General features: G+C 45.0%; 1 protein-coding gene across 1 annotated transcript in view; it reads left to right on the top strand.

Annotated features, from left to right (window-relative positions):
- The first annotated feature begins 1411 nt into the window (after positions 1–1411).
- LOC141088899 (uncharacterized) overlaps positions 1412–25595 on the top strand; it is a 55759-nt gene continuing 31575 nt past the window's right edge. The window contains exons 1-2 of the mRNA XM_073575122.1: positions 1412–1696; positions 1925–2086. Of these exons, the coding sequence (XP_073431223.1) occupies positions 1412–1696; positions 1925–2086 (447 nt within the window). The remainder of the gene's footprint in view (positions 1697–1924; positions 2087–25595) is intronic.

Here is a 25595-nt window from a genome sequence, read left to right as displayed (position 1 = left end):
CATTGGCTACCGTACGAGATGGGAAGGTGCCCATAAGATGTGTAAATTTGAGAGAGGACACACTGATACTTTTGCCCGGGCGTGAAATAGCACAAATAGTCATCATGCTGGAGCAGCTGACACCATCACAGACCATACAGTTGAAGGCAAAAAAAGGAGACCCTTGGACTGTAGCAGTAGAGACTCATTCAATGTTGGAACCTCCAGGGCAAAGAAAAGGGCAAAGAATCTTAGAATAAATGTGGGCTGAACTAACAGAGCTCACACCGCAGCAGATACAGCAGGTGGAAGATGTACTCGTACGCTATCAGACGTATTTGCTTGTCGAGAGGATGATTTGGCTGTTCCACTGATCTCACGAGATCCCAATGAGTAATGCTGCGCCTATAAGAGTACGCTACCATCAAATTCCTCCACAGCTGTACCAGGAGGTGAAAGGAATGCTCTCACAGGGCTGCTCCTATAGTCCTAGTATGAAAAAAGATGGCACTCTGAGTTTTTTAGTAGACTATCGCAAGTTAAATGCCTGCACTGTGCTGGATTCGCACCCGCTACCACCGATTGAAGAGTCCTTATCCACCCTGGGACAAGCGAGATACTTCTCTACCCTAGATCTGGCCATCAGTTATTGGCAAATGCCGATGTCTGAACACGACCGAGCGAAGAAGGCCTTCATACTACCTATGGGCCTGTATGAGTTTAATAGAATGCCGTTCGGGCTGGTCAACGCTCCTGGAACTTTTCAGCGATTGATGGAGATGTGCCTGGGTGACGTGAATTTCGAAGTCACTTTGATCTATCTATAATTGTCTATGCCGCCACGTTCAAAGAACACCTGCAGCACATGGAGCAAGTACTGAGCCGGCTCCAGAGACATGGACTGAAGGTAAAACCGTCCAAGTGCCATTTGTTCCACACCCAAATCGAATTCCTAGGACATGTGGTCTCTGAGGATCAAGTACGTCCCTCCCGTGAGAAGATTGCAGCAGTGCAAGATTGGCCCATCCTGAAGACTGTCAAGGATCTCCAGTTTTTTCTGGGAATAACCGGGTACTATTGACGGTTTGTGAAAGACTTCACTTGCATCGTGAATCCATCATTAGAGCTGCTTACAAGAGTTCCGTCTACAGCCAAAAACCGGGAAATCTAGTGGGGAGAATGGCAGGAGAAAGCATTTCAAGCCTTGAAAGTGGCTTTAAAAGAAGCACCCATCCTGGCCTACGCTGACTTCTCTCGGCCATTCGTTCTACATACTGATGGAAGCTTGCATGGACTAGGAGCTGTATTGTGGCAGGTTCAGGACAGGAAGGAGCGAGTGATTGCTTAGGCGAGTCATTCTCCTCATGAATCCGAACAGAATCTGGACAACTACAGTTCGTTCAAGTTGGAGCTGCTGGAGTTAGTGTAGGCTATGACGGAAAAGTTTGTGGAATACCTGTCGTGGTCTGAAGTTCTGGTGCGCATTGACAACAACCCACTGACCCACCAGGAAAATGCCAAGTTAGGGGCCCTGGAACAACGGTTGGTCGCAAGAATGGCTAAATACCAGTATAAAATCGCCTACAGAAGGGAAGCTGAAAACACTCACGCGGATACGTTGTCCAGAGTGACACATGAGAAGCCTGGTCCTAGCCGAGACAAAAAACTTGAGGCTGAAGAGGTTCCTGGATTCCGGAGTCCTTCCAGGACTTTGTCAGTCACGTAGGAACAGGTAAAAGCGGAGCCCAGGAAAGTGTATTGGGACAGCCTTGGGATGAGTGGGTGTGTATACAACAGGAAGATGGAGAGCTTGCACAAATTCGGCAGTGGGTGGCCCACAAACATCTGCCTAGCAAGAATGAGAGGTAGGCCCTGTCTCCTGGGGCTCTACAAATTCTTCAACAATGGGAGAGATTAACCTAATGAATGGATTCCTGTTGTACAGGGAAATTCAACTACAGCGAGCCCTATCCATCACTTATGGGTTCCTAAGGCTCTATTACACAAAGTGGCCGTGGAGGCACACGAAAAAGGAGCACATTTCAGCCAAGAGAAGACCTATCAATGGCTACAGAAATTAGTTTATCATCCCTTGCTGAAGATGAAGGTAGAAGTGTGTCAACATTGTAGAAGCTGTGAATTGTCCAAACCCCCGGAACAGAGGGCCCCCACACAAACTATTGTGACCTCGGCCGCACTGGAGGTCTTGATGATCGACTATTTGACAATTGGGCCGGCCCATCAAGGGTATGAACACTGCTTGGTAATGGTGGATCATTTCACCAAATTTGCCATTGTGACTCCTACCCGAGACCAACCTGCGGAGTCCGTGGCCTATGTCATCTGTAAAAACTTTATCCTGGTGTACAGCTGTCCGAAGAAGATACACTCAGACCAGGGGGCCTGTTTTCTAGGACACGCACCTCCTATACTGGGTCCTTTGGCTGGACGCTTATGCCCAGCGTGAGTGCACGCCCATCTCTGCTCTTCATGCAGCCATTCTCTCTATGGTCCTGGAGAACCTAACCCGGAAGTCCTCTATGGTCCTGTAGGAACTGACCCGGAAGTCCAAGTGATCATGTGCTATATCAGGCTACCTCTTCCTATGGTAGGTGCCTGATTATTGTTGTACTTCCTGGCTTGGTCTGCCTTGTCCTTGCCTGGCTGTGCGCTGTATTCGGGTCCTCTGCCTTATGCTCTGTTGTTCCTCCTGGCACATGCTCAGTTCCTGTATTCTGCATTGTGCTCTGTTGTGCCTCCTGGCACACGCTCTGTTTCTGTATTCTGCCTTGTGCTCTGTTGTGCCTCCTGGCACATGCTCTGTTCCTGTATTCTGCCTTGTGCTCTGTCGTGCCTCTTGGCACACGCTCTGTTCCTGTATTCTGCTCTATGCTCTGCTGTGCCTCCTGGCACACCTTCTGCCTAGCCTTGCACTCTGGTGTGCTTCTCTGCGCATGCTCTGTCTAACTCAGTACTCTGACATGCTCCTTTGCACACGCCCTGCTTTGCTCGCACCCGAGCGTGCTTGTCTGTGCACACCATATGTGCTCTCGTGTATCCGCCTTGCACTATCCTGTATCTAGCACACTCCCGTGTACATGCCTTGTATTGTCTTGTATTCTCCGTGCCTCTGGGTCGCCCTCCCAGGGCTGTGGGGTACTCTGTACTGGCCGGTGTCAGGGGGAAAGGTGTCACAGCGGCAGTGACCCGGTCCATGGCCCTGGGTGCCCAAATCAATGATGGTTTGTGATATAGTTTATGTGATAGTTCGTGACGCCACCTGTGGTGTTTGGCAAGCAAGATGTTAAGCCAACGCTGCGTGCAGATCCTCTGGGGCTGATGGTGTGTTGCAGCATAGATGGTGTAGCTCCCCACAGGTGAAGCTGTAACCCAAGGGCAGTGTATAGGCGCAGGCGGTGTGAGGAATGTTGGTACCCAGATGTAGCGGTGCTGACGGTGTTGGCGCACAAATGAATGGAAGACACCAGGGCTTGCAGTTCCAAAGCTTTACTCACAGTTCGTGGTACACACTGGTACCTGCCTCCGTGCCATGTCCTCCGGCATAGAGACTCAATCAACCTCCCGGGCAAGTCAGGATTCTCCTCTCCAACACTCCGCCAACATGTACCTCTCCTGAACGACTCCTCTATTGCGCCTTTTAGTGTGAAGAGCTCCAGTACCGTGGTACTCTGAAGTTCCTCCTGTCAGATGTTCCTAACAACTCTACTTGTATGGCAGACAGCTGTAGCCTCTCTCGGGGACTCTCTTCTCTGGAGTCCTGGCTGTTATGAATGAGTCACCGGAGGAGGAAAAAACAAAAATGCAAGCTAAGTCCAGAAAACCGGAGAGGTTGGTAGCTAGCGGATTGCAGACCCCTGATCCTATTCACAACAACTAACAGTAGCCGTGGAGCATTCCTAGGGTGGTCCTAGATGCCTCTTCACAGCCGGAGAACTAAATAAGCCTAAAGAAAGAAAGGGGAAATCTAAACTGCCCCAGAGCAGACCCCAAAGCAATAGACAGCCCCCAACATGTATTGTCGGTGAAAACAAATGAAAACACAAACACAGACAGAAAGACAGGCAGAGAAAACGATGGGGCCCAACTAACTAGATAGGAAAGGACAGAAAAGATGCTGGCTGCAATCCGCAAAAACCCTACCAAAAATGTCCCAACACGTCTGATAGGAAAAAAGGCCCCGAAGTCACTAGACTTCAAAATCCCTATATCAGCACTCCGATATATTCTGAAGACAGAGCAAAAGAGATTTAACCGATGAGGGACAAAAATGGAAATTCAGCAGAGCCCCAGCCGGGGCTGGCAGAACACAAAACTAAGCAAATCAGGCAAAATCTCATGGAACAATAACAGAGCAAAACTTAGCTTTAGAAGACAGGAACTGAACTGGAGGCCAGATGCTCAGAGCAGAGAAATCACCAGCAACCCTACAGGGCGTCGGCTGCCTTATATCCACTCAGAGATTCTGGATGTCCAATCGCAATCCACCTGTTCAGGTGCCAGGTTTCTCCCATCCAAATCAGTTTCACCACCTCCTTTCACCAGCAGAGGGAGTTCATCGGACATCAAAAGTGAACGAGAAAATGAGCTCACAACACCTGGCTCTCTATTCAGTTGCTGTTGTGCCCCAAGTCTTAGATGGGAGTAGTGCATTTACAGCCAACTACTCCACCGGTGTCTGATGCAGAACCATAAGTGTCCATACAACCTCGGGGACCGGGCCTTGCGCTGAGAACCTATAGGCAGGGTTCCTCTTCCAACCCACAACTCCTCTCTGTTCTCCTACTCCTTCGTTCCGCACTGTTCCTTCTCTCTCTTATGGAAGCTTAGGTTGCAGTTCTACGTCTTTCTCCTTCTGTTCCTTTCCCGTGCCAGCTGGCTCAGGTCACTGAGGCAGCTGCAGCACTCCTTCCTCCATTCCTTCTTCCAGGGATCCCCACTCCTCCTGAGTTGCTTCCTTCCTCTCTGACCTCCTGTCATACTGACCCTCCAGACTGAACCTGTAATTCTAAACCTTCCCAACCTTTTATATATCTCAACTCCACCCACCTCCCAGCACATCTCGTGTTACGAAGCAAGGACCCACGAAAGGTGCTCTGCTACCCTCTAAACATGGAGCCGCAATGTGGTCCTGCTGAACTATCCTGTGTGTGGGGTGCAGGTGTTGGAGTGTGGAAAGGAGTTCCCAACTTACCTAGGTGGTGGGGCACTACACCTTAGGAGAAGGTGCAGTACCTCTGTGGCGACTGAGCTTCAGGGGAGCCACAGCTCCGTACACTCGCCCTGTAAGTCCTGTGCCCTGCGTGTCCCTGTGTCCACGCTTTGCACGTTCTTGCAGACACACTCACTCGTGTCTCCTGTGAGCTGGCCACCTGGTGCCAGCAGGGAGAATGTAAGGAGAAGACCCGGACCAGGCCTACCTACTCCATGACGGATCCGGAACTGTCAAGACTGTCACCCAGGTTTCACTGGGAAAGCATAAATCCCTGTACCAACCTCTACACCTAGAAGTAGGGGGCGTGGCTAAGATAAAAGGGTCACAGTGCACGGGAAATCAGTTAGTTGCCGCAGAAACATGCAGCGCGCAGGAGAGCAGTGTCTGGGCTTCTGCAAAAATGCCAACTGCCAGAGCAGACCTAAACCAGCAGAGGCTAAAAGCTGCTAACAGAGACTAACGACAACATCGTACCTGGTCCCAGCTGACATCGCTGACCGTGAGTGACAGGGCGCCCAGTCAGGACATAAACGTGCGCATGCACTGACGGAAGAATTGGGACACCCACTGTGAGAGGTTTCCCTTCGTACCTGAATCGAGTTGTCCCTGTATGCTCACAGGGAAAAAGACTGTGCTCTGTCCGGCTCGTCGTTTCCTGACACATTGATCACCGACCGGACCACAAGGATTCACTGTTGCCACCAGGAGCCAAGACATCATCTTTTCCAGGACTACACCGGACTACGAGGAATCACCGCTGCAGCGAGGATCCAGGACCCCATCTTTTCCAGGACCATACCGGACCCCTTACGCACCACTGCTTTGGTGCCAACGTCCACATCCTGAACTAACCGCATTCTGAAGTCGTCGGACTGATAAGTTTGCTATTCTTGAACTTCCTACTCTATTCTTCACACCCATTTCCCCTGAGTTGCATACCCTGTGTTCCTTTATACTGTTTTCCCTGTTTTCTCCCTGCGAGGAGTATACTTGTTAAATTAAACAGTCTCCGCGAGCTCAAAGAACACTGGATTTTGGCAGTTGCAGCTGAAAGGGGGACATCAGTAAACCATGCACATTTTTCACCACTTTGATATCTCTTTAACAATAAGGACATGGAAGAGGCCAGGAGCCATTTGGTGAGCTGCATTTCTTGCTACATGTTCACAGATTTAAAAGACAGCAGAAAAAAGGCAGCAATATATTTACCTGCCTAGGCCTCCAGCCAAATGCACTTCAGGGTGCAGCAGGCCCATGTGGTTAAGATGGCAGTAACACAGGTGCAAAAATACTGATGATCGACTAATACCTCACATATTTCATGTGTTTTTTTTTTTTTTGCACTTTAATATCAGGGTGCAGCTAGGCCCATTGTCTTGTAAACTGTGCTGCCTGTTCACATGAGATGCATCTTGATAGCGCTGGGCAGCCCGCCTGATCTAATAGAAGGGCGTCACTAATAGGCTGGTAACCTGGATGCTGTGCATTTCCACTGTGTGATCAGTGCTACATACAAGTCCTCATTGTGCAATCATATACTAAGCGGCCACCCCCTCCATGGATTGGTAGGTAGTGAGTGGCTGTCTCATCAGTATTTTTGCACCTGTGTTACTGCCATCTTAACCACATGGGCCTGCTGCACCCTGATGTGCATTTGGCTGGAGGCCTAGGCAGGTAAATACATTGCTGCCTTTTTTTCTGCTGTCTTTTGTATTTTTGGAGGATTTGAGTCCTCTTTTAGTTGCTGTCTATTTACATGTTCACAGATTTACCAGTGGAAAAGCCAAACTTCACATGCCAGAAATGCAAGCTTGTGTCCCTGTTGGAGGAAAAGTTGCAAAATCTAGAAGAGAGGTTAGCTTCATTGAAAATAATTAAGGAAGGTTAAGAGTTCTTAGACAGAGCAGAATTATCTCTTCATGATACAGAAAGAGAAGAAATTCGAAGTGCACCTGAAGAAACAGAAGAATGGAAGCATGTGACCCAGAGAAGCAGGAGGATCAGGAGGCAGTCAGCACCCATACTGCTCAGAAACCAGTACCAGGCTCTTACGCAGGAGAATGATGAAGAAATACATCAGGATAAGACTTTGCCAACTAACAACAACCTTGTATGCCTTCAGAGTCTTCCTGGATGGAGAAAGAAAAATGTTGTGAAGAAGAAACGGAGACTTGTCGTCATGAGGGATTCCCTGTTGAGAGGAACAGATTCCACTATCTGCAGACCGGATATAACCTCAAGAAAAAAGTGCTGTCTTCCAGGTGCAAAAATTAAAGATGTGACCGACAGGATATCAGGACTCTTCAGACCTACAGATGACTACACATTCCTGCTAATACATGTGGGGACAAAGGACACTGCGAGAAATGACCTGGAAACCATCTGCAGTGACTTTGAAAGAGGTAAGAAAGAGGTAAAAAAGTGAAAGAACTGGGAGCGCAGGTGGTCTTCTCTTCCATCCTCCCAGTGGATGGCCATGGACCAAGGAGGTGAAATAAGATTCTGCAGGTGAACAACTGGCTACGTTGATGGTGCCATCAGCAAGAATTTGGATTTCTGGATCACGGAGTGAATTACCTATACGATGGACTACTTGCTAGAGATGGGGTGCACCTTACGAAGACTGGAAAACATGTATTTGGAAGTTGCCTTGCTACACTTATAAGGAGAGCTTTAAACTAGAACAATGTGGAAAGGGAAGCAAAAGGCCAGAAAAAGCCATCCACCTCTCAAATACTATTGAGAATTCTGCTATTAGAAGTGGAAGGGAAGAACAAAGACAAAGAAATCTAAATAATAAAAATATTGAAGAAAGAGAAACCAATCACAAACTAAATTGTTTCTATACAAATGCACAAAGCAAGGGCAACAAACAAGGAGGATTGGAACTACTAACGCAGGAAAAGAAATATGATGTCATTGAATCAGTGAAACTTGGTGGAACGATACACATGAATGGAATACAAGGCTAGAAGGATAAAACTTATTTGCAAGAAACAGACTTGATAAACAAGGAGGAGGTGTCGCATTGTATGTTAGAAAAGCACATATCTGCACAGAGATTGAAGCTTCAGAGACTGGGAGTTCTGTGGAAACTGTTTGGGTAAGAATACAAGGATAGAACAATGGAAAGGACACCATTATAGGCATTTACTATAGGCCGCCTGTGCAAGCTGAAGATATGGATAAACTCTTTATGCATCAAATGGCCAAGTTCTCCAAAAAAATGACATATTTGTCATGGAAAATTTCAATTTTCCAGACATTTGTTGGGAATCTCTCTCAGGCAAAACTAACAGGTCAAGGAAATTCTTATCCTCTCTTGCTGACAACTTTATCTTCCAAAAGGTAAGGGAGAAAACCAGGGGATCTGCTACCTTGGATCTAATCCTTATAAACAGGGAGGAAATGGTTAAGGAGGTAGGAGTGGCTGGGACCCTAGGAGGTAGCGACCATGCTGTTTTAGAATTTTGGATAATTAGAGGCGGAAGACATGGAAGACAGAGACGTCATGGTTAGATTTTAGAAAGGCAGATTTTAAGGGACTCAGAAAGAGAATTGGAGGGATCCAATGGCTGGATATTCTTAATGACAAAAATGTCCAGGAAGGATGGGAAATCTTGAAAAATGAGATTCTCAAAGCACAATCGTTAACAATTCTGAAAAGAGGTAAATAGTAAGAATTTAAGGAACCAGGATGGTTGTACACAGAACGTAAACACATGCTAAAAAGGAAGAAAGAAATGTTTATCAAATGGAAAGAGAGAGGCATATCTAAAGAAGAATATAATGCTGTCTGCAGAACCTGCAGGGCACGAATCAGATTGATAAAGCTGACAATGAAATAAAGCTTGCAAGGAGACATCAAAAGCAATAAAAAGGATTTCGGGGATAAGTCAAAAGTAAAAGAAAAGTCATGGATGCTATAGGATTTTTATAGGATGAAAATGATGAAATGGTAAGACACGATGTTGAGAAGCCAGAACTTTTAAATTCCTATTTTGCATCTGCTTTCTCTCAGAAAGGGAATGTAACATCAGCTGATGTTCACTGTCCTAATAAGGGAATAGAAGAATCCAGGATATCTATAAACAGAAAGATAGTGAGGAAACACTTAGCTAACCTAAATGAATTCAAGTCTCCAGGTCCAGATGAAGTACACCCCAGATTACTGAAGGAGATAGCAGAAGAAATTTTTAAACCACTCACAATAATCTTTGAAAATTCTTGGAGCACAGGAGAAGTCCCAGAAGACTGGAGAAGAGCAAATGTTGTTCCTATCTTCAAAAAAGGAAGAAGGTGGACCCAGGGAACTATAGGCCGGTGAGTCTGACATCTATACCAGGAAAGATCTTTGAACAAATTATTAAACAACAGGTATGTAAGTACCTGGACAAGAATGAAGTGATTAAACAGAGTCAGCATGGGTTTGTAACTAATAAGTCATGTCAGACTACCTTAATTTCCTTCTGTAACAGAATCACTGACTGTATGGATCAGGGAAATGCTGTAGATATAGTATATCTTGACTTCAGCAAAGCATTTGACAAAGTATCTCACACAATCCTCATTGAAAAAAATGACTAAGTATGGAATGGACAAGGCAACTGTTAGGTGGATTCATAACTGGCTTAGTGACAAAAAGGGTGGTCGTAAATGACTGCACATCCAGTTGGAAGAATGTCTCAAGTGGCGTACCACAGGGCTCTGTCCTGGGCCCTTTATTGTTCATCATCTTTATCAATGATTTAGATGAAGGAACTGATGTTAAACTGATTAAATTTGCTGATGACATAAAGCTAAGAGAGATAGCTAATACTAGAAGAGAGAGAGAAGATTCAAAAAGATATAAATAAACTGGAGCAGTGGGCAGCAACTAACAGAATGGTTTTTAACAGGAAAAAAATGCAAAGTACTACATATGGGAGCAGTGGGCAATAAAAATGAGAAAAGCATATACAGAATGGGAGGAATATGGCTAAGCAACAGCACATGAGAAAAAGACTTGGGTATACTAATAGATCACAGACTGAACATGAGCCAACAGTGTGATGCAGCAGCAAAAAAGGCAAATACAATTCTATGATGTATTAACCCCTTCCTGACATGAGACGTACTATCCCGTCCATGGGACCCGGGCCCCTGTGCCCATGGACGGGATAGTACGTCTACCGCGATCAGCGGCGCCCACATGGTGAGCGCCGCTGATCGCGGCCGGGTGTCAGCTGATTATCACAGCTGACACCCGGCACTATGTGTCAGGGGCATGCAGCACAGATGACAAGCGGTGGAAACCGCGTCCATATGCCCTCACATCGCTTAAACCTCCTACGGAGAACCAGTCCATTATACCTAGTCACAGTTACCTGCGGACAGATGGCCCTATTAATCATATACATTCAGTACAGTATATAGTACAATGACGAAGGTCATTATTGACCGAAACGTTTACTGTATGTACTGCACTTATTAAATTTCATTGTCACTTGCATCTCCACGTGTGTGTGCCAAGTTAATTTGCATATGTGTCAGGGGCGGTCACGGACCGCCCCCGACACGTTAACCCCTTGCACACCGCGATCAAACATGATCACGGTGTACCGGGGGTTAAAGGGAAGCATCGGCAGGGAGGGGGCTCCCTCTGTGCTTCCCTGAGCCCCCCACGGCAGCGCAATGTGCAGCGCTGCTGCGGGGGACTCTTTCCCTACAGGCCCCCGAATCCAAGATGGCGACGGGGGCCTTCGGGGGCCTGTAGGGAGCTGACTTCCTCAGTGCCTGCAAAGCGCAGGCATGAGGAAGTCTGCAGAACTGCCTGTGACAGATTGCTGATCTGTCACAGTGATCTGTGATGTGACAGATCAGTGATCTGTCACAGGACAGTGATGTCCCACCTGGGACTATGTAATAAAGTTAAAAAAAAAAAGTGTTAAAATAATTTTTAAAAAATCGCCAAATAAGTTAGAAAAAAAATAATATTCCCCCAATAAATCCATTTTTTGGAAATAAAAACAAAACAAAACAATAAAAGTACACATATTAGGTATCGCCACGTCCGTAACGACCTGCCCTATAAAACTATCCCATTAGTTAACCCCTTTAGCGAACCCCTTAAAAAATAAAAATAAAAAACGAAGCAAAAAATAATGAGTTATTATCATACCGCCAAACAAAAAGTGCAATAACGCGCGATCAAAAAGACGCATATAAATATCCATGGTACCGCTGAAAACGTCATCTTGTCCTGCAAAAAACCAGCCACAATACAGCATCGTCAGCGAAAAAATAAAAACGTTATAGCTTGCAGAATAAAGCGATACAAAAATAATTATTTTTTAAATAAAATAGTTTTCATTGCATAAAACCAACAAAACATAAAAAATCGACCTAAATGAGGTATCGCTGTAACCATACTGACCCGAAGAATAAAAGCTCTTTATCAATTTTACCGCACGCGGGACGGTGTAAACGCATCCCCCCAAAAGAAATTCATGAAACGCTGGTTTTTGTTCATTCTGCGTCACAAAAATCGGAATAAAAAGCGATCAAAAAATGGCACGTGCCCAAAAATGGTACCAATAAAAACGTCAACTCGTCCCGCAAAAAATAAGACCTCACATGACTCAGTGAGTCAAAATCCGGAAAAATTATAGCTCTCAATATGTGGTGATGCAAAAACTATTTTTACAATAAAAAGCGTCTTTTAGCGTGCGACAGCTGCCAAAAACAAAAACCCGCCATAAATAGTAAATCAAACCCCCCGTTATCACCCCCTTAGTAAGGGAAAAATAATAAAATTAAAAGAAAATGTATTTATTTCCATTTTCCCATTAGGGTTAGGGCTAGGGCTAGGGTTAGGGCCAGGGTTAGGGTTAGGGCTAGGGTTAGGGCTAGGGTTAGGGTTGAGATTAGGGTTAGGGGTGTGTTGGCGTTAGGGTTGGAGTTAGAATTGGGGGTTTCCACTGTTTGGGCACATCAGGTGCTCTCCAAATGCAACATGGCGTCTGATCTCAATTCCAGCCAATTCTGAGTTGAAAAAGTCAAATGGTGCTCCTTCCCTTCCAAGCTCTGCCATGCGCCCAAACAGTGTTTTACCCCCACATGTAGGGTATCAGCCTACTGAGGACAAATTGCAAAACAACTTTTGGGGTCCAATTTCTCCTGTTACCGTTAGGAAAATAAAAAATTGGGGGCAAAAATATCCTTTTTGTGGAAAAAAATGATTTTTTTTATTTTCACGCCCGGGCGTTATAAACTTCTGTGAAGCACTTGGGGGTTCAAAGTGCTCACCACACATCTAGATAAGTTCCGTGGGGGGTCTAGTGTCCAAAATGGGGTCACTTGTGGGAAGATTCAATAGTTTAGGTAGATTAGGGGCTCTCCAAATGCACATGACACCCGCAGACCATTCCATCAAAGTCTGCATTCCAAAACGTCACTACTTCCATTCCGAGCCCCGACGTGTGCCCATACAGTAGTTTTCTCCCACAAATGGGGTGTCAGCGTACTCAGGACAAATTGGACAACAACTTTTGGGGTTCAATTTCTCCTGTTACCCTTGGGAAAATAAAATAATTGGGGACTAATTGATCATGTTTGTGGAAAAAAATATGATTTTTTTATTTTCATGCCCGGGCATTATAAACTTCTGTGAAGCACTTGGGGGTTCAAAGTGCTCACCACACATCTAGATAAGTTCCGTGGGGGGTCTAGTGTCCAAAATGGGGTCACTTGTGGGGAGTTTCAATAGTTTAGGTAGATCAGGGGCTCTCCAAACGCACATGACACCCGCAGACCATTCCATCAAAGTCTGCATTCCAAAACGTCACTACTTCCATTCCGAGCCCCGACGTGTGCCCATACAGTAGTTTTCTCCCACAAATGGGGTGTCAGCGTACTCAGGACAAATTGGACAACAACTTTTGGGGTCCAATTTCTCCTGTTACCCTTGGGAAAATAAAATAATTGGGGACTAATTGATCATGTTTGTGGAAAAAAATATGATTTTTTTATTTTCATGCCCGGGCATTATAAACTTCTGTGAAGCACTTGGGGGTTCAAAGTGCTCACCACACATTTAGATAAGTTCCGTGGGGGGTCTAGTGTCCAAAATGGAGTCACTTGTGGGGAGTTTCAATAGTTTAGGTAGATCAGGGGCTCTCCAAACGCACATGACACCCGCAGACCATTCCATCAAACTCTGCATTCCAAAACATCACTACTTCCCTTCCGAGCCCCGACGTGTGCCCATACAGTAGTTTTCTCCCACAAATGGTTTGTCAGCGTACTCACGACAAATTGGACAACAACTTTTGGGGTCCAATTTCTCCTGTTACCCTTGGGAAAATAAAAAAATTGGGGACTAATTGATCATGTTTGTGGAAAAAATACGATTTTTTTATTTTCATGCCCGGGCATTATAAACTTCTGTGAAGCCCTTGGGGGTTCAAAGTGCTAACCACACATCTAGATAAGTTCCTTAGGGGGTCTAGTTTCCAAAATGGGGTCATTTGTGGGGGGTTTCCACTGTTTAGGTACATTAGGGGCTCTCCAAAGGCAACATGACACCCGCAGACCATTACATCAAAGTCTGCATTCCAAAACGTCACTACTTCCCTTCCGAACCCCGATGTGTGCCCATACAGTAGTTTTCTCCCACAAATGGGGTGTCAGCGTACTCACGACAAATTGGACAACAACTTTTGGGGTTCAATTTCTCCTGTTACCCTTGGGAAAATAAAATAATTGGGGACTAATTGATCATGTTTGTGGAAAAAAAAAATGATTTTTTTATTTTCATGCCCGGGCATTATAAACTTCTGTGAAGCACTTGGGGGTTCAAAGTGCTCACCACACATTTAGATAAGTTCCATGGGGGGTCTAGTGTCCAAAATGGGGTCACTTGTGGGGAGTTTCAATAGTTTAGGTAGATCAGGGGCTCTCCAAACGCACATGACACCCGCAGACCATTCCATCAAAGTCTGCATTCCAAAACGTCACTACTTCCATTCCGAGCCCCGACGTGTGCCCATACAGTAGTTTTCTCCCACAAATGGGGTGTCAGGGTACTCAGGACAAATTGGACAACAACTTTTGGGGTTCAATTTCTCCTGTTACCCTTGGGAAAATAAAATAATTGGGGACTAATTGATCATGTTTGTGGAAAAAAAAATGATTTTTTTATTTTCATGCCCGGGCATTATAAACTTCTGTGAAGCACTTGGGGGTTCAAAGTGCTCACCACACATTTAGATAAGCTCCATGGGGGGTCTAGTGTCCAAAATGGGGTCACTTGTGGGGAGTTTCAATAGTTTAGGTAGATCAGGGGCTCTCCAAACGCACATGACACCCGCAGACCATTCCATCAAAGTCTGCATTCCAAAACGTCACTACTTCCATTCCGAGCCCCGACGTGTGCCCATACAGTAGTTTTCTCCCACAAATGGGGTGTCAGGGTACTCAGGACAAATTGGACAACAACTTTTGGGGTTCAATTTCTCCTGTTACCCTTGGGAAAATAAAATAATTGGGGACTAATTGATCATGTTTGTGGAAAAAAAAATGATTTTTTTATTTTCATGCCCGGGCATTATAAACTTCTGTGAAGCACTTGGGGGTTCAAAGTGCTCACCACACATCTAGATAAGTTCCGTGGGGGGTCTAGTGTCCAAAATGGGGTCACTTGTGGGAAGATTCAATAGTTTAGGTAGATTAGGGGCTCTCCAAACAAACATGACACCCGCAGACCATTCCATCAAAGTCTGCATTCCAAAACGTCACTACTTCCATTCCGAGCCCCGACGTGTGCCCATACAGTAGTTTTCTCCCTCAAATGGGGTGTCAGCGTACTCAGGACAAATTGGACAACAACTTTTGGGGTTCAATTTCTCCTGTTACCCTTGGGAAAATAAAATAATTGGGGACTAATTGATCATGTTTGTGGAAAAAAATATGATTTTTTTATTTTCATGCCCGGGCATTATAAACTTCTGTGAAGCACTTGGGGGTTCAAAGTGCTCACCACACATCTAGATAAGTTCCGTGGGGGGTCTAGTGTCCAAAATGGGGTCACTTGTGGGGAGTTTCAATAGTTTAGGTAGATCAGGGGCTCTCCAAACGCACATGACACCCGCAGACCATTCCATCAAACTCTGCATTCCAAAACATCACTACTTCCCTTCCGAGCCCCGACGTGTGCCCATACAGTAGTTTTCTCCCACAAATGGTTTGTCAGCGTACTCACGACAAATTGGACAACAACTTTTGGGGTCCAATTTCTCCTGTTACCCTTGGGAAAATAAAAAAATTGGGGACTAATTGATCATGTTTGTGGAAAAAATACGATTTTTTTATTTTCATGCCCGGGCATTATAAACTTCTGTGAAGCCCTTGGGGGTTCAAAGTGCTAACCACACATCTAGATAAGTTCCTTAGGGGGTCTAGTTTCCAAAATGGGGTCATTTGTGGGGGGTTTCCACTGTTTAGGTACATTAGGGGCTCTCCAAAGGCAACATGACACCCGCAGACCATTACATCAAAGTCTGCATTCCAAAACGTCACTACTTCCCTTCCGAACCCCGATGTGTGCCCATACAGTAGTTTTCTCCCACAAATGGGGTGTCAGCGTACTCACGACAAATTGGACAACAACTTTTGGGGTTCAATTTCTCCTGTTACCCTTGGGAAAATAAAATAATTGGGGACTAATTGATCATGTTTGTGGAAAAAAAAAATGATTTTTTTATTTTCATGCCCGGGCATTATAAACTTCTGTGAAGCACTTGGGGGTTCAAAGTGCTCACCACACATTTAGATAAGTTCCGTGGGGGGTCTAGTGTCCAAAATGGGGTCACTTGTGGGGAGTTTCAATAGTTTAGATAGATCAGGGGCTCTCCAAACGCACATGACACCCGCAGACCATTCCATCAAAGTCTGCATTCCAAAACGTCACTACTTCCATTCCGAGCCCCGACGCGAGCCCATACAGTAGTTTTCTCCCACAAATGGGGTGTCAGCGTACTCAGGACAAATTGGACAACAACTTTTGGGGTTCAATTTCTCCTGTTACCCTTGGGAAAATAAAATAATTGGGGACTAATTGATCATGTTTGTGGAAAAAAATATGATTTTTTTATTTTCATGCCCGGGCATTATAAACTTCTGTGAAGCACTTGGGGGTTCAAAGTGCTCACCACACATCTAGATAAGTTCCTTAGGGGGTCTAGTTTCCAAAATGGGGTCATTTGTGGGGAGTTTCCACTGTTTAGGTACATTAGGGGCTCTCCAAACGCACATGACACCCGCAGACCATTCCATCAAAGTCTGCATTCCAAAATGTCACTACTTCCATTCCGAGCCCCGACGTGTGCCCATACAGTAGTTTTCTCCCACAAATGGGGTGTCAGCGTACTCAGGACAAATTGGACAACAACTTTTGGGGTTCAATTTCTCCTGTTACCCTTGGGAAAATAAAATAATTGGGGACTAATTGATCATGTTTGTGGAAAAAAATATGATTTTTTTATTTTCATGCCCGGGCATTATAAACTTCTGTTAAACACTTGGGGGTTCAAAGTGCTCACCACACATCTAGATAAGTTCCGTGGGGGGTCTAGTGTCCAAAATGGGGTCACTTGTGGGGAGTTTCAATAGTTTAGGTAGATCAGGGGCTCTCCAAACGCACATGACACCCGCAGACCATTCCATCAAAGTCTGCATTCCAAAACGTCACTACTTCCATTCCGAGCCCCGACGCGAGCCCATACAGTAGTTTTCTCCCACAAATGGGGTGTCAGCGTACTCAGGACAAATTGGACAACAACTTTTGGGGTTCAATTTCTCCTGTTACCCTTGGGAAAATAAAATAATTGGGGACTAATTGATCATGTTTGTGGAAAAAAATATGATTTTTTTATTTTCATGCCCGGGCATTATAAACTTCTGTGAAGCACTTGGGGGTTCAAAGTGCTCACCACACATCTAGATAAGTTCCGTGGGGGGTCTAGTGTCCAAAATGGGGTCACTTGTGGGGAGTTTCAATAGTTTAGGTAGATCAGGGGCTCTCCAAACGCACATGACACCCGCAGACCATTCCATCAAAGTCTGCATTCCAAAACGTCACTACTTCCATTCCGAGCCCCGACGTGTGCCCATACAGTAGTTTTCTCCCACAAATGGTTTGTCAGCGTACTCATGACAAATTGGACAACAACTTTTGGGGTCATTTCTCCTGTTACCCTTGGGAAAATAAAAAAATTGGGGACTAATTGATCATGTTTGTGGAAAAAATACGACTTTTTTATTTTCATGCCCGGGCATTATAAACTTCTGTGAAGCCCTTGGGGGTTCAAAGTGCTAACCACACATCTAGATAAGTTCCTTAGGGGGTCTAGTTTCCAAAATGGGGTCATTTGTGGGGGGTTTCCACTGTTTAGGTACATTAGGGGCTCTCCAAAGGCAACATGACACCCGCAGACCATTCCATCAAAGTCTGCATTCCAAAACGTCACTACTTCCCTTCCAATCCCCAACGTGTGCCCTGTTGTGAGTTCATTTTCCCCTTCACCATTGAGGTCTGATGAACTCCCTCTTCTGGTGAAGAAAGGTAGTGAGGCTGATTACAAAGCACCTGAGCAGAATGACGATGACTGGGTGACTGGGATTGCTGACTGGATATAAGGCATCCGAATCCCTTCTGCCTTGCGGGTGATTACTCTGAGGGATTCTTGGAGACCAGTCTGATTCCTGCTCCTCAAAAGCTAAGTTTTGTGCTCTACTTTTTGCATTTGTGTTTTGGTTTTGTTTTGCCTTGTTTTTCTGGATTTCTGCCTTTCCCTGCTGGGTGAGCTGAATTCCTTTTTGCTGTGTCTTCAGATAATACCTGAGTACTGATATAGTCTTTTTGAAGCCTAGCGTCTTCAGGGCTTTTTTCCCTATCAGTCTGTTGGCTCTTCTTTTTGAGAGGGTTTTGGCGGATTGCAGACAGCAGCTTTTCTATTCTGTCCTATTTATTTAGCTTGGGCCCCATCATTTGCTCAGCCTATCTTTCTATCTGTGTGTTTTTTCATCTTGCTTCACCGTCATTATATGTTGGGGGCTGCCTATTGCGTTGGGGTCTGCTCTGGGGCAGTTTAGATTTCCCTTTCTGTCTTTAGGCTATGTAGTTCTCCGGCTGTGATCGAGGGGTCTAGGGCACCGTAGGAACCCCCCACGGCTACTGCTAGTTGTTGTTGTTAGGTTCAGGGGTCTGCAATCCGATAGCTGCCAACTTCTCTGGTTTTCTGGACTTAGCTAGTATTTCTGTTTTTGCCTCCTACGGTGACTCATTCATAATAGAATCACCCGCCATACTGCAGATCCTAGGGTACTCAATAGCAGAGAAGAATTGTAAAAAAAAAAAAAAAAAAAAAAAAAAGTGTGTATATTTTTTCCTCTGAGGCCGTAGGGGGAATTTTTTTTTTTTCTCTCTCAATGGAGATAAAGCAATTGTCTGATCGTGTGGAGCAGCTTGCTGCGGAAGTGCGGGGAATTTCCACCTACCTTGCTCATTCACATGCTGCTGAACCAAAGATCCCTACTCCTGATGTGTTTTTTGGGGGATCGGTCTAAATTTTTGAATTTCAAAAATAATTGTAAATTATTTTTTTCCTTGAAGCCTAACTCGTCAGGGAGCTCCACGCAGCAGGTTAAAATTGTCATCTCTTTGCTGCGTGGCGATCCCCAGGATTGGGCGTTTTCTTTGAAACCAGATGATCCTATTCTGACTAATGTGAACGCATTTTTTCAAGCCTTGGGGTTGTTATATGACGAACCTAATGCTATTGATCAGGCTGAAAGTACCCTGTTGGCATTGAGCCAGGGTCGAGATTCTGCAGAATTGTACTGTTAAAAATTCCAAAAGTGGGTGGTCCTTACCACCTGGAATGATAATGCCTTGGCAGCTCTCTTTCGGAAGGGTTTGTCAGAAGCCGTAAAAGATACTATGGTGGGATTTCCTGTTCCCTCTGGTCTTGACGATTCTATGTCATTAGCCATTCAGGTTGATCGGCGTTTACGTGAACGCAGGACTGCACGAGAGGTGTTGCCACCTGTTGAACAAGTGTCTGAACCTATGCAATGTGATAGAGTTTTGTCCAGGGAGCAACGTCAGGAGTTCAGAAGGTGTAATAAGCTGTGTTTTTTTTGTGGAGATGCCTCGCATATTATTTCTGTCTGTCCTAAACGAGAGAAACGTTTTGCACACACGTTTTCTGTGGGTGGTGTTCAACCTAAGTTTCTTCTGGCAATTACTCTGATCTGCTCCCTGTCCACATTTTCCGCCAAGGCTTTTGTGGATTCGGGAGCAACCCTGAATCTAATGGACTTGGATTTTGCTAAACGTTGTGGATTTCCGATGACACCTCTGTGGACGCCTATCCCTTTGACGGGGATTGATGCTACTCCTTTGGTGAAAAATAAACCTCAGTTTTGGACCCAGGTGGTAATGCGGGTCGCCCCAGACCATCAAGAAGATTGCAGATTTTTGGTGTTGCATAATTTGCATGATACCATTGTTCTGGGGTTTCCCTGGTTGCAAATTCATAATCCAGTTTTGGATTGAAAATCTATGTCTGTGGTGAGTTGGGGTTGTCGGTGTGCCCTTAGTGAGGCTCCATTTTTTTCCACCTCTCCTCAGTCGCATGATGTTCCTGACTATTTGGTGGACTTTTATGATGTATTTAGTGAGAATGAGTCTGCGTTTTTGCCTCCTCATAGGAGTTATGACTGTGCAATTGAACTGAGCCCGGGGTGTAAATTTCCTAAGGGTTGGCTCTTCAATTTATCTGTACCCGAGCACGAGGCTATGCGATCCTATATTAAGGAGGCGTTGGAGAAGGGTCATATTAGACCATCCTCTTCACCCTTAGGTCCCGTTTTTTTTTTCGTGGCCAAAAAGGATGGTTCATTAAGGCCTTGTATTGATTATCGTGCCCTCAACAAAATTACTATTAAATATCAGTATCCGTTACCCCTGATTTCAGATCTATTCGCCAGAGTTAAAGGTGCTTGCTGGTTTACCAAGCTTGACCTCAGGGGGGCGTATAATCTTATCCGCATTAAGCATGTTGATGAATGGAAGACGGCGTTTAATACTCCGGAGGGACATTTTGAGTACCTGGTGATGCCTTTTGGGCTCACTAATGCCCCTTCTGTCTTCCAGTGCTTCATGAACGACATTTTCCGAGACTTTGTGGATAAATTTTTGATTATCTATCTGGATGATATTTTGATCTTCTCCAAGGATTGGGATTCTCATGTGGAACATGTTCGGACTGTGTTCCAGATCTTGAGGGAGAATTCCCTGTACGTCAAAGGATCGAAATGCCTTTTTGGGGTACAGAGGATTTCATTTCTGGGATTTATTTTATCTCCGTCAACTATTGAAATGGACCCGGCCAAGGTACAGGCCATTTATGATTGGGTTCAGCCCACTTCTTTGAAGGCCCTCCAGAAGTTTTTGGGTTTTGCTAATTTTTATCAGAAATTTATAGCAAAATTTTCTAGTATTGCCAAGCCATTGACTGACCTGACTAAAAAGGGTGCTGATGTGTTGAATTGGTCTCCGGAGGCTGTTTCTTCCTTTCAGGAGCTGAAGCGAAGATTCACTTCTGCCCCGGTTTTGCGGCAACCTGATGTCTCACTCCCGTTCCAGGTAGAGGTGGACGCTTCTGAGATTGGTGCAGGAGCTGTTTTGTCCCAAAAGGATCCTGTAACATCTAAAATGAATCCCTGTGCTTTCTTTTTACAAAGTTCTCTCCATCTGAACGTAACTATGATGTGGGGAATCGGGAACTGTTAGCCATGAAATGGGCATTTGAGGAGTGGAGACATTGGTTGCAGGGAGCTAAACACCAAGTCGTGGTCCTCACTGACCACAAGAATTTGATTTACCTAGAGTCGGCCAAACGCTTGAACCCTAGACAGGGTAGGCGGGCCTTGTTTTTTTACACGTTTTGATTTTGTGGTCTCTTTTCTTCCTGGCACTAAGAATGTCAAGGCAGACGCCCTCTCTAGGAGCTTCTTTGCTGATTCTCCTATGGTGACCAAGCCTGCTACCATCTTAGGCGAAGGGGTAGTTCTTTCTGCTATCTCGCCCGATTTGAGACGTGCTCTGGAAGAGTTCCAGGAGGACAAACCTGAGTGCTGTCCCAGTGGAAAGTTGTATGTTCCTGACCAGTGGAAGAAGAGAGTGATGTCTGAAGTTCATTGCTCTGCATTGGCTGGTCATCCAGGTATTTTTGGTACTAGAGATCTGGTGAGTCGGTCTTTTTGGTGGCCCGCCTTGTCTCGTGATGTCAGGAATTTTGTGCAGTCCTGTGGGATTTGCTCCTGGTCTAAACCTTGTTCTCGCTCTAGTGGGTTGTTGATGCCTTTGCCGGTACCCAGGAGGCCATGGACCCATATTTCAATGGATTTCATCTCTGATATGCCTGTCTCTCAGAGAATGACTGTTATTTGGGTGATTTGTGATAGGTTCTCTAAGATGGTTCATCTTGTACCACTCCCTAAGTTGCCATCTTCCTGAGTTGGTGCCCCTGTTTTTGCAACAAGTGGTTCGCTTGCACGGGATTCCTGAGAACATTGTAACTGACAGAGGAGTTCAATTTGTGTCTAGATTTTGGAGGACTTTCTGTTCCAAGCTGGGAATTCAGTTGTCCTTCTCCTCTGCTTTTCACCCTCAGACCAATGGGCAGACGGAGAGAACAAACCAGACCTTGGAGTCGTATTTCAGATGTTTTATTTCCGCTGATCAGGATGATTGGGTTTCATTTTTGCCCTTGGCCGAATTTGCTTTAAATAATAGAGCTAGTTCTGCCACTTTGATGTCACCTTTTTTTTGTAACTTTGGGTTTCATCCTCGATTTTCTTCAGGGCAGGTGTAGCCTTCTGCCTGCCCAGGTGTTGACACTGTGGTGGAGAGAATGCACCAGATCTGGGACCAAGTGGTGGATAAGTTATCTCTCTCCCAGGAAAAGGCCCAGCGATTTTCCAACCGACATAGGACCATTGGTCCCCAGTTTAAGGTTGGTGATATGGTTTGGTTATCATCAAAAAATATTGCTATTAAGGTGGCTTCTCCTATGTTTAAGCCTAGATTTATTGGACCTTACAAGATTTTGGAGATTATTAATCCGGTCTCTTTTCGTTTGGCTCTTCCTGTCACATTTAAAATTCATAATGTGTTTCATAAGTCCTTGTTGAAGAGGTTTGTTGAACCAGTTGTTCCTGGGGTGGCACCTCCCGACCCTGTATTAGTTGAAGGTAACATGGAATATGAGGTAGAGAAGATACTGGATTCCCGTCTGGCTAGACGGAGACTCCAGTATTTGGTTAAGTGGAAGGGTTATGGTCAGGAGGATAATTCCTGGGTCTCTGCCTCTGATATTCATGCCAAAAGATTGGTGTGTGCCTTTCATCGGGCTCACCCTGATTGCCCAGGTGGCGTGGATGAGGGTTCGGTGACCCCTCCTCAAGGGGGAGGTACTGTTGAGAGTTCATTTTCCCCTTCACCATTGAGGTCTGATGAACTCCCTCTTCTGGTGAAGGAAGGTAGTGAGGCTGATTACAAAGCACCTGAGCAGAATGATGATGACTGGGTGACTCGATTGCTGACTGGATATAAGGCAGCCGACGCCCTTCTGCCTTGCGGGTGATTACTCTGAGGGATTCTTGGAGACCAGTCTGATTCCTGCTCCTCAAAAGCTAAGTTTTGTGCTCTACTTTTTGCATTTGTGTTTTGGTTTTGTTTTGCCTTGTTTTTCTGGATTTCTGCCTTTCCCTGCTGGGTGAGCTGAATTCCTTTTTGCTCTGTCTTCAGTTAATACCTGAGTACTGATATAGTCTTTTTGAAGCCAAGCATCTTCAGGGCTTTTTTCCCAATCAGTCTGTTGACTCTTCTTTTTGAGAGGGTTTTGGCGGATTGCAGACAGCAGCTTTTCTATTCTGTCCTATTTAGTTAGCTTGGGCCTCATCATTTGCTCAGCCTATCTTTCTATCTGTGTGAGTGTTTTTTCATCTTGCTTCACCGTCATTATATGTTGGGGGCTGCCTATTGCTTTGGGGTCTGCTCTGGGGCAGTTTAGATTTCCCTTTCTGTCTTTAGGCTATGTAGTTCTCCGGCTGTGATCGAGGGGTCTAGTGCACCGTAGGAACCCCACACGTCTACTGCTAGTTGTTGTTGTTAGGTTCAGGGGTCTGCAATCTGATAGCTGCCAACTTCTCTGGTTTTCTGGACTTAGCTAGTATTTCTGTTTTTGCCTCCTACGGTGACTCATTCATAACAGTGCCCATACAGTAGTTTTCTCCCACAAATGGGGTGTCAGCGTCCTCACGACAAATTGGACAACAACTTTTAGGGTCCAATTTCTCCTGTTACCCTTGGGAAAATAAAAAAATTGGGGACTAATTGATCATGTTTGTGGAAAAAATACGATTTTTTTATTTTCATGCCCGGGCACTATAAACTTCTGTGAAGCCCTTGGGGGTTCAAAGTGCTAACCACACATCTAAATAAGTTCCTTAGGGGGTCTAGTTTCCAAAATGGGGTCATTTGTGGGGGGTTTCCACTGTTTAGGTACATTAGGGGCTCTCCAAACATGACACCCGCAGACCATTCCATCAAAGTCTGCATTCCAAAACGTCACTACTTCCCTTCCGAACCCTGACATGTGCCCATACAGTAGTTTTCTCCCACATATGGGGTATCAGCATACTCAGGACAAATTGGACAACAACTTTTGGGGTCCAATTTCTCCTGGTACCCTTGGGAAAATAAAAAAATTGGTGACTAAAAGATCATGTTTGTGGAAAAAATACGAATTTTTTATTTTCACGCCCGGGCGTTATAAAATTCTGTGAAGCACTGGAGGGGTCAAAGTGCTCACCACACATCTAGATAAGTTCCTTGGGGGTCTAGATTCCAAAATGGTGTCATTTGTGGGGGGTTTCCACTGTTTTGGTACATCAGGGGCTTTCCAAACGCGACATGGTGTCAGATCTCAATTCCAGCCAAAAACGTCAAATGGCGCTGCTTCCCTTCCGAGCTCTGCCATGCGCCCAAATAGTGGTTTACCTCCACATGTGGGGTATCAGCGTACTCAGGACAAATTGCACAATACCTTTTAGGGTCCTGTTACCCTTGGAAAAATAAGAATTGAGGGTGAAAAGATCATTTTTGTGGAAAAACTATGATTTTTTAATTGTACGGCTGTATGTTATAAACTTCTATGAAGCCCTTGGGGGTTCAAAGTTCTCACCACACATCTAGATAAGTTCCTTGGGGGGTCTAGTTTCCAAAATGGTGTCATTTGTGGGAGGTTTCCACTGTTTTGGTACATCAGGGGCTTTCCAAACGCGACATGGTGTCAGATCTCAATTCCAGCCAAAAACGTCAAATGGTGCTGCTTCCCTTCCGAGCTCTGCCATGCACCCATATAGATAAGTTCCTTGGGGGGTCTAGTTTCCAAAATGGGGTCACTTGTGGGGGGTTTCCACTGTTTAGGTACATCAGGGGCTCTCCAAACGTGACATGGCGTCCGATCTGAATTCCAGCCAATTTTGCATTGAAAAAGTCAAACGGCGCTCCTTCCCTTCTGAGCTCTGCCTTGCGCCAAAACAGTGGTTCCCCCCAACATATCAGGTATCAGCGTACTTAGGACAATTTGCACAATAACTTTTGCAGTCCAATTTGTCCTGTTACCCTTGGTAAAATAAAAAAAATTGAACCTGAAGTTTTTTTTTTGTGAAAAAAAGTTAGATATTCATTTTTTTTTAAATATTCAAAAAATTCCTGTGACGCACCTAAAGGGTTAATAAACTTCTTGAATGTGGTTTTGAGCACCTTAAGGGTGTCACTTTTGGGTATTTTCTATCATATAGACCCCTCAAAGTGGCTTCAAATGTGATTTGGTCCGTAAAAATAAAATGGTGTTGCAAAAATGAGAAATCGGTGGTCAATTTTTAACCCTTATAACTTCCTAACAAAAAAAATTTTGGTTCCAAAATTGTGCTGATGTAAAGTAAACATGTGGGAAATGTTACTTATCAAGTTTTTTGTGTGCCGTATGTCTGTGATTTAAGGGCATAAAAATTCAAAGTTGGAAAATTGTGAAATTTTTAAAATTTTCGTCAAATTTCCATTTTTTTCACAAATAAACGCAAGTTATTTGAATGAAATTTTACCACTATCATGAAGTACAATATGTCATGAGAAAACAGTGTCAGAATCCTCGGGATCCATAGAAGCGTTCCAGAGTTATGACCTCATAAAGGGACAGTGGTCAGAATTGTAAAAATTGGCCCGGTCATGAACGTGCAAACCACCCTTGGGGGTGAAGGGGTTAACAGA

The sequence above is a fragment of the Dendrobates tinctorius genome, unplaced genomic scaffold (assembly GCF_039654945.1).
Source record: "Dendrobates tinctorius isolate UK_male_01 unplaced genomic scaffold, ASM3965494v1 ptg000043l, whole genome shotgun sequence".
Lineage (NCBI taxonomy): Eukaryota > Metazoa > Chordata > Amphibia > Anura > Dendrobatidae > Dendrobates > Dendrobates tinctorius.
The sequence above is the reverse complement of the archived record's forward strand: the minus strand, read 5'-3'. Positions and strand labels throughout refer to the sequence as shown.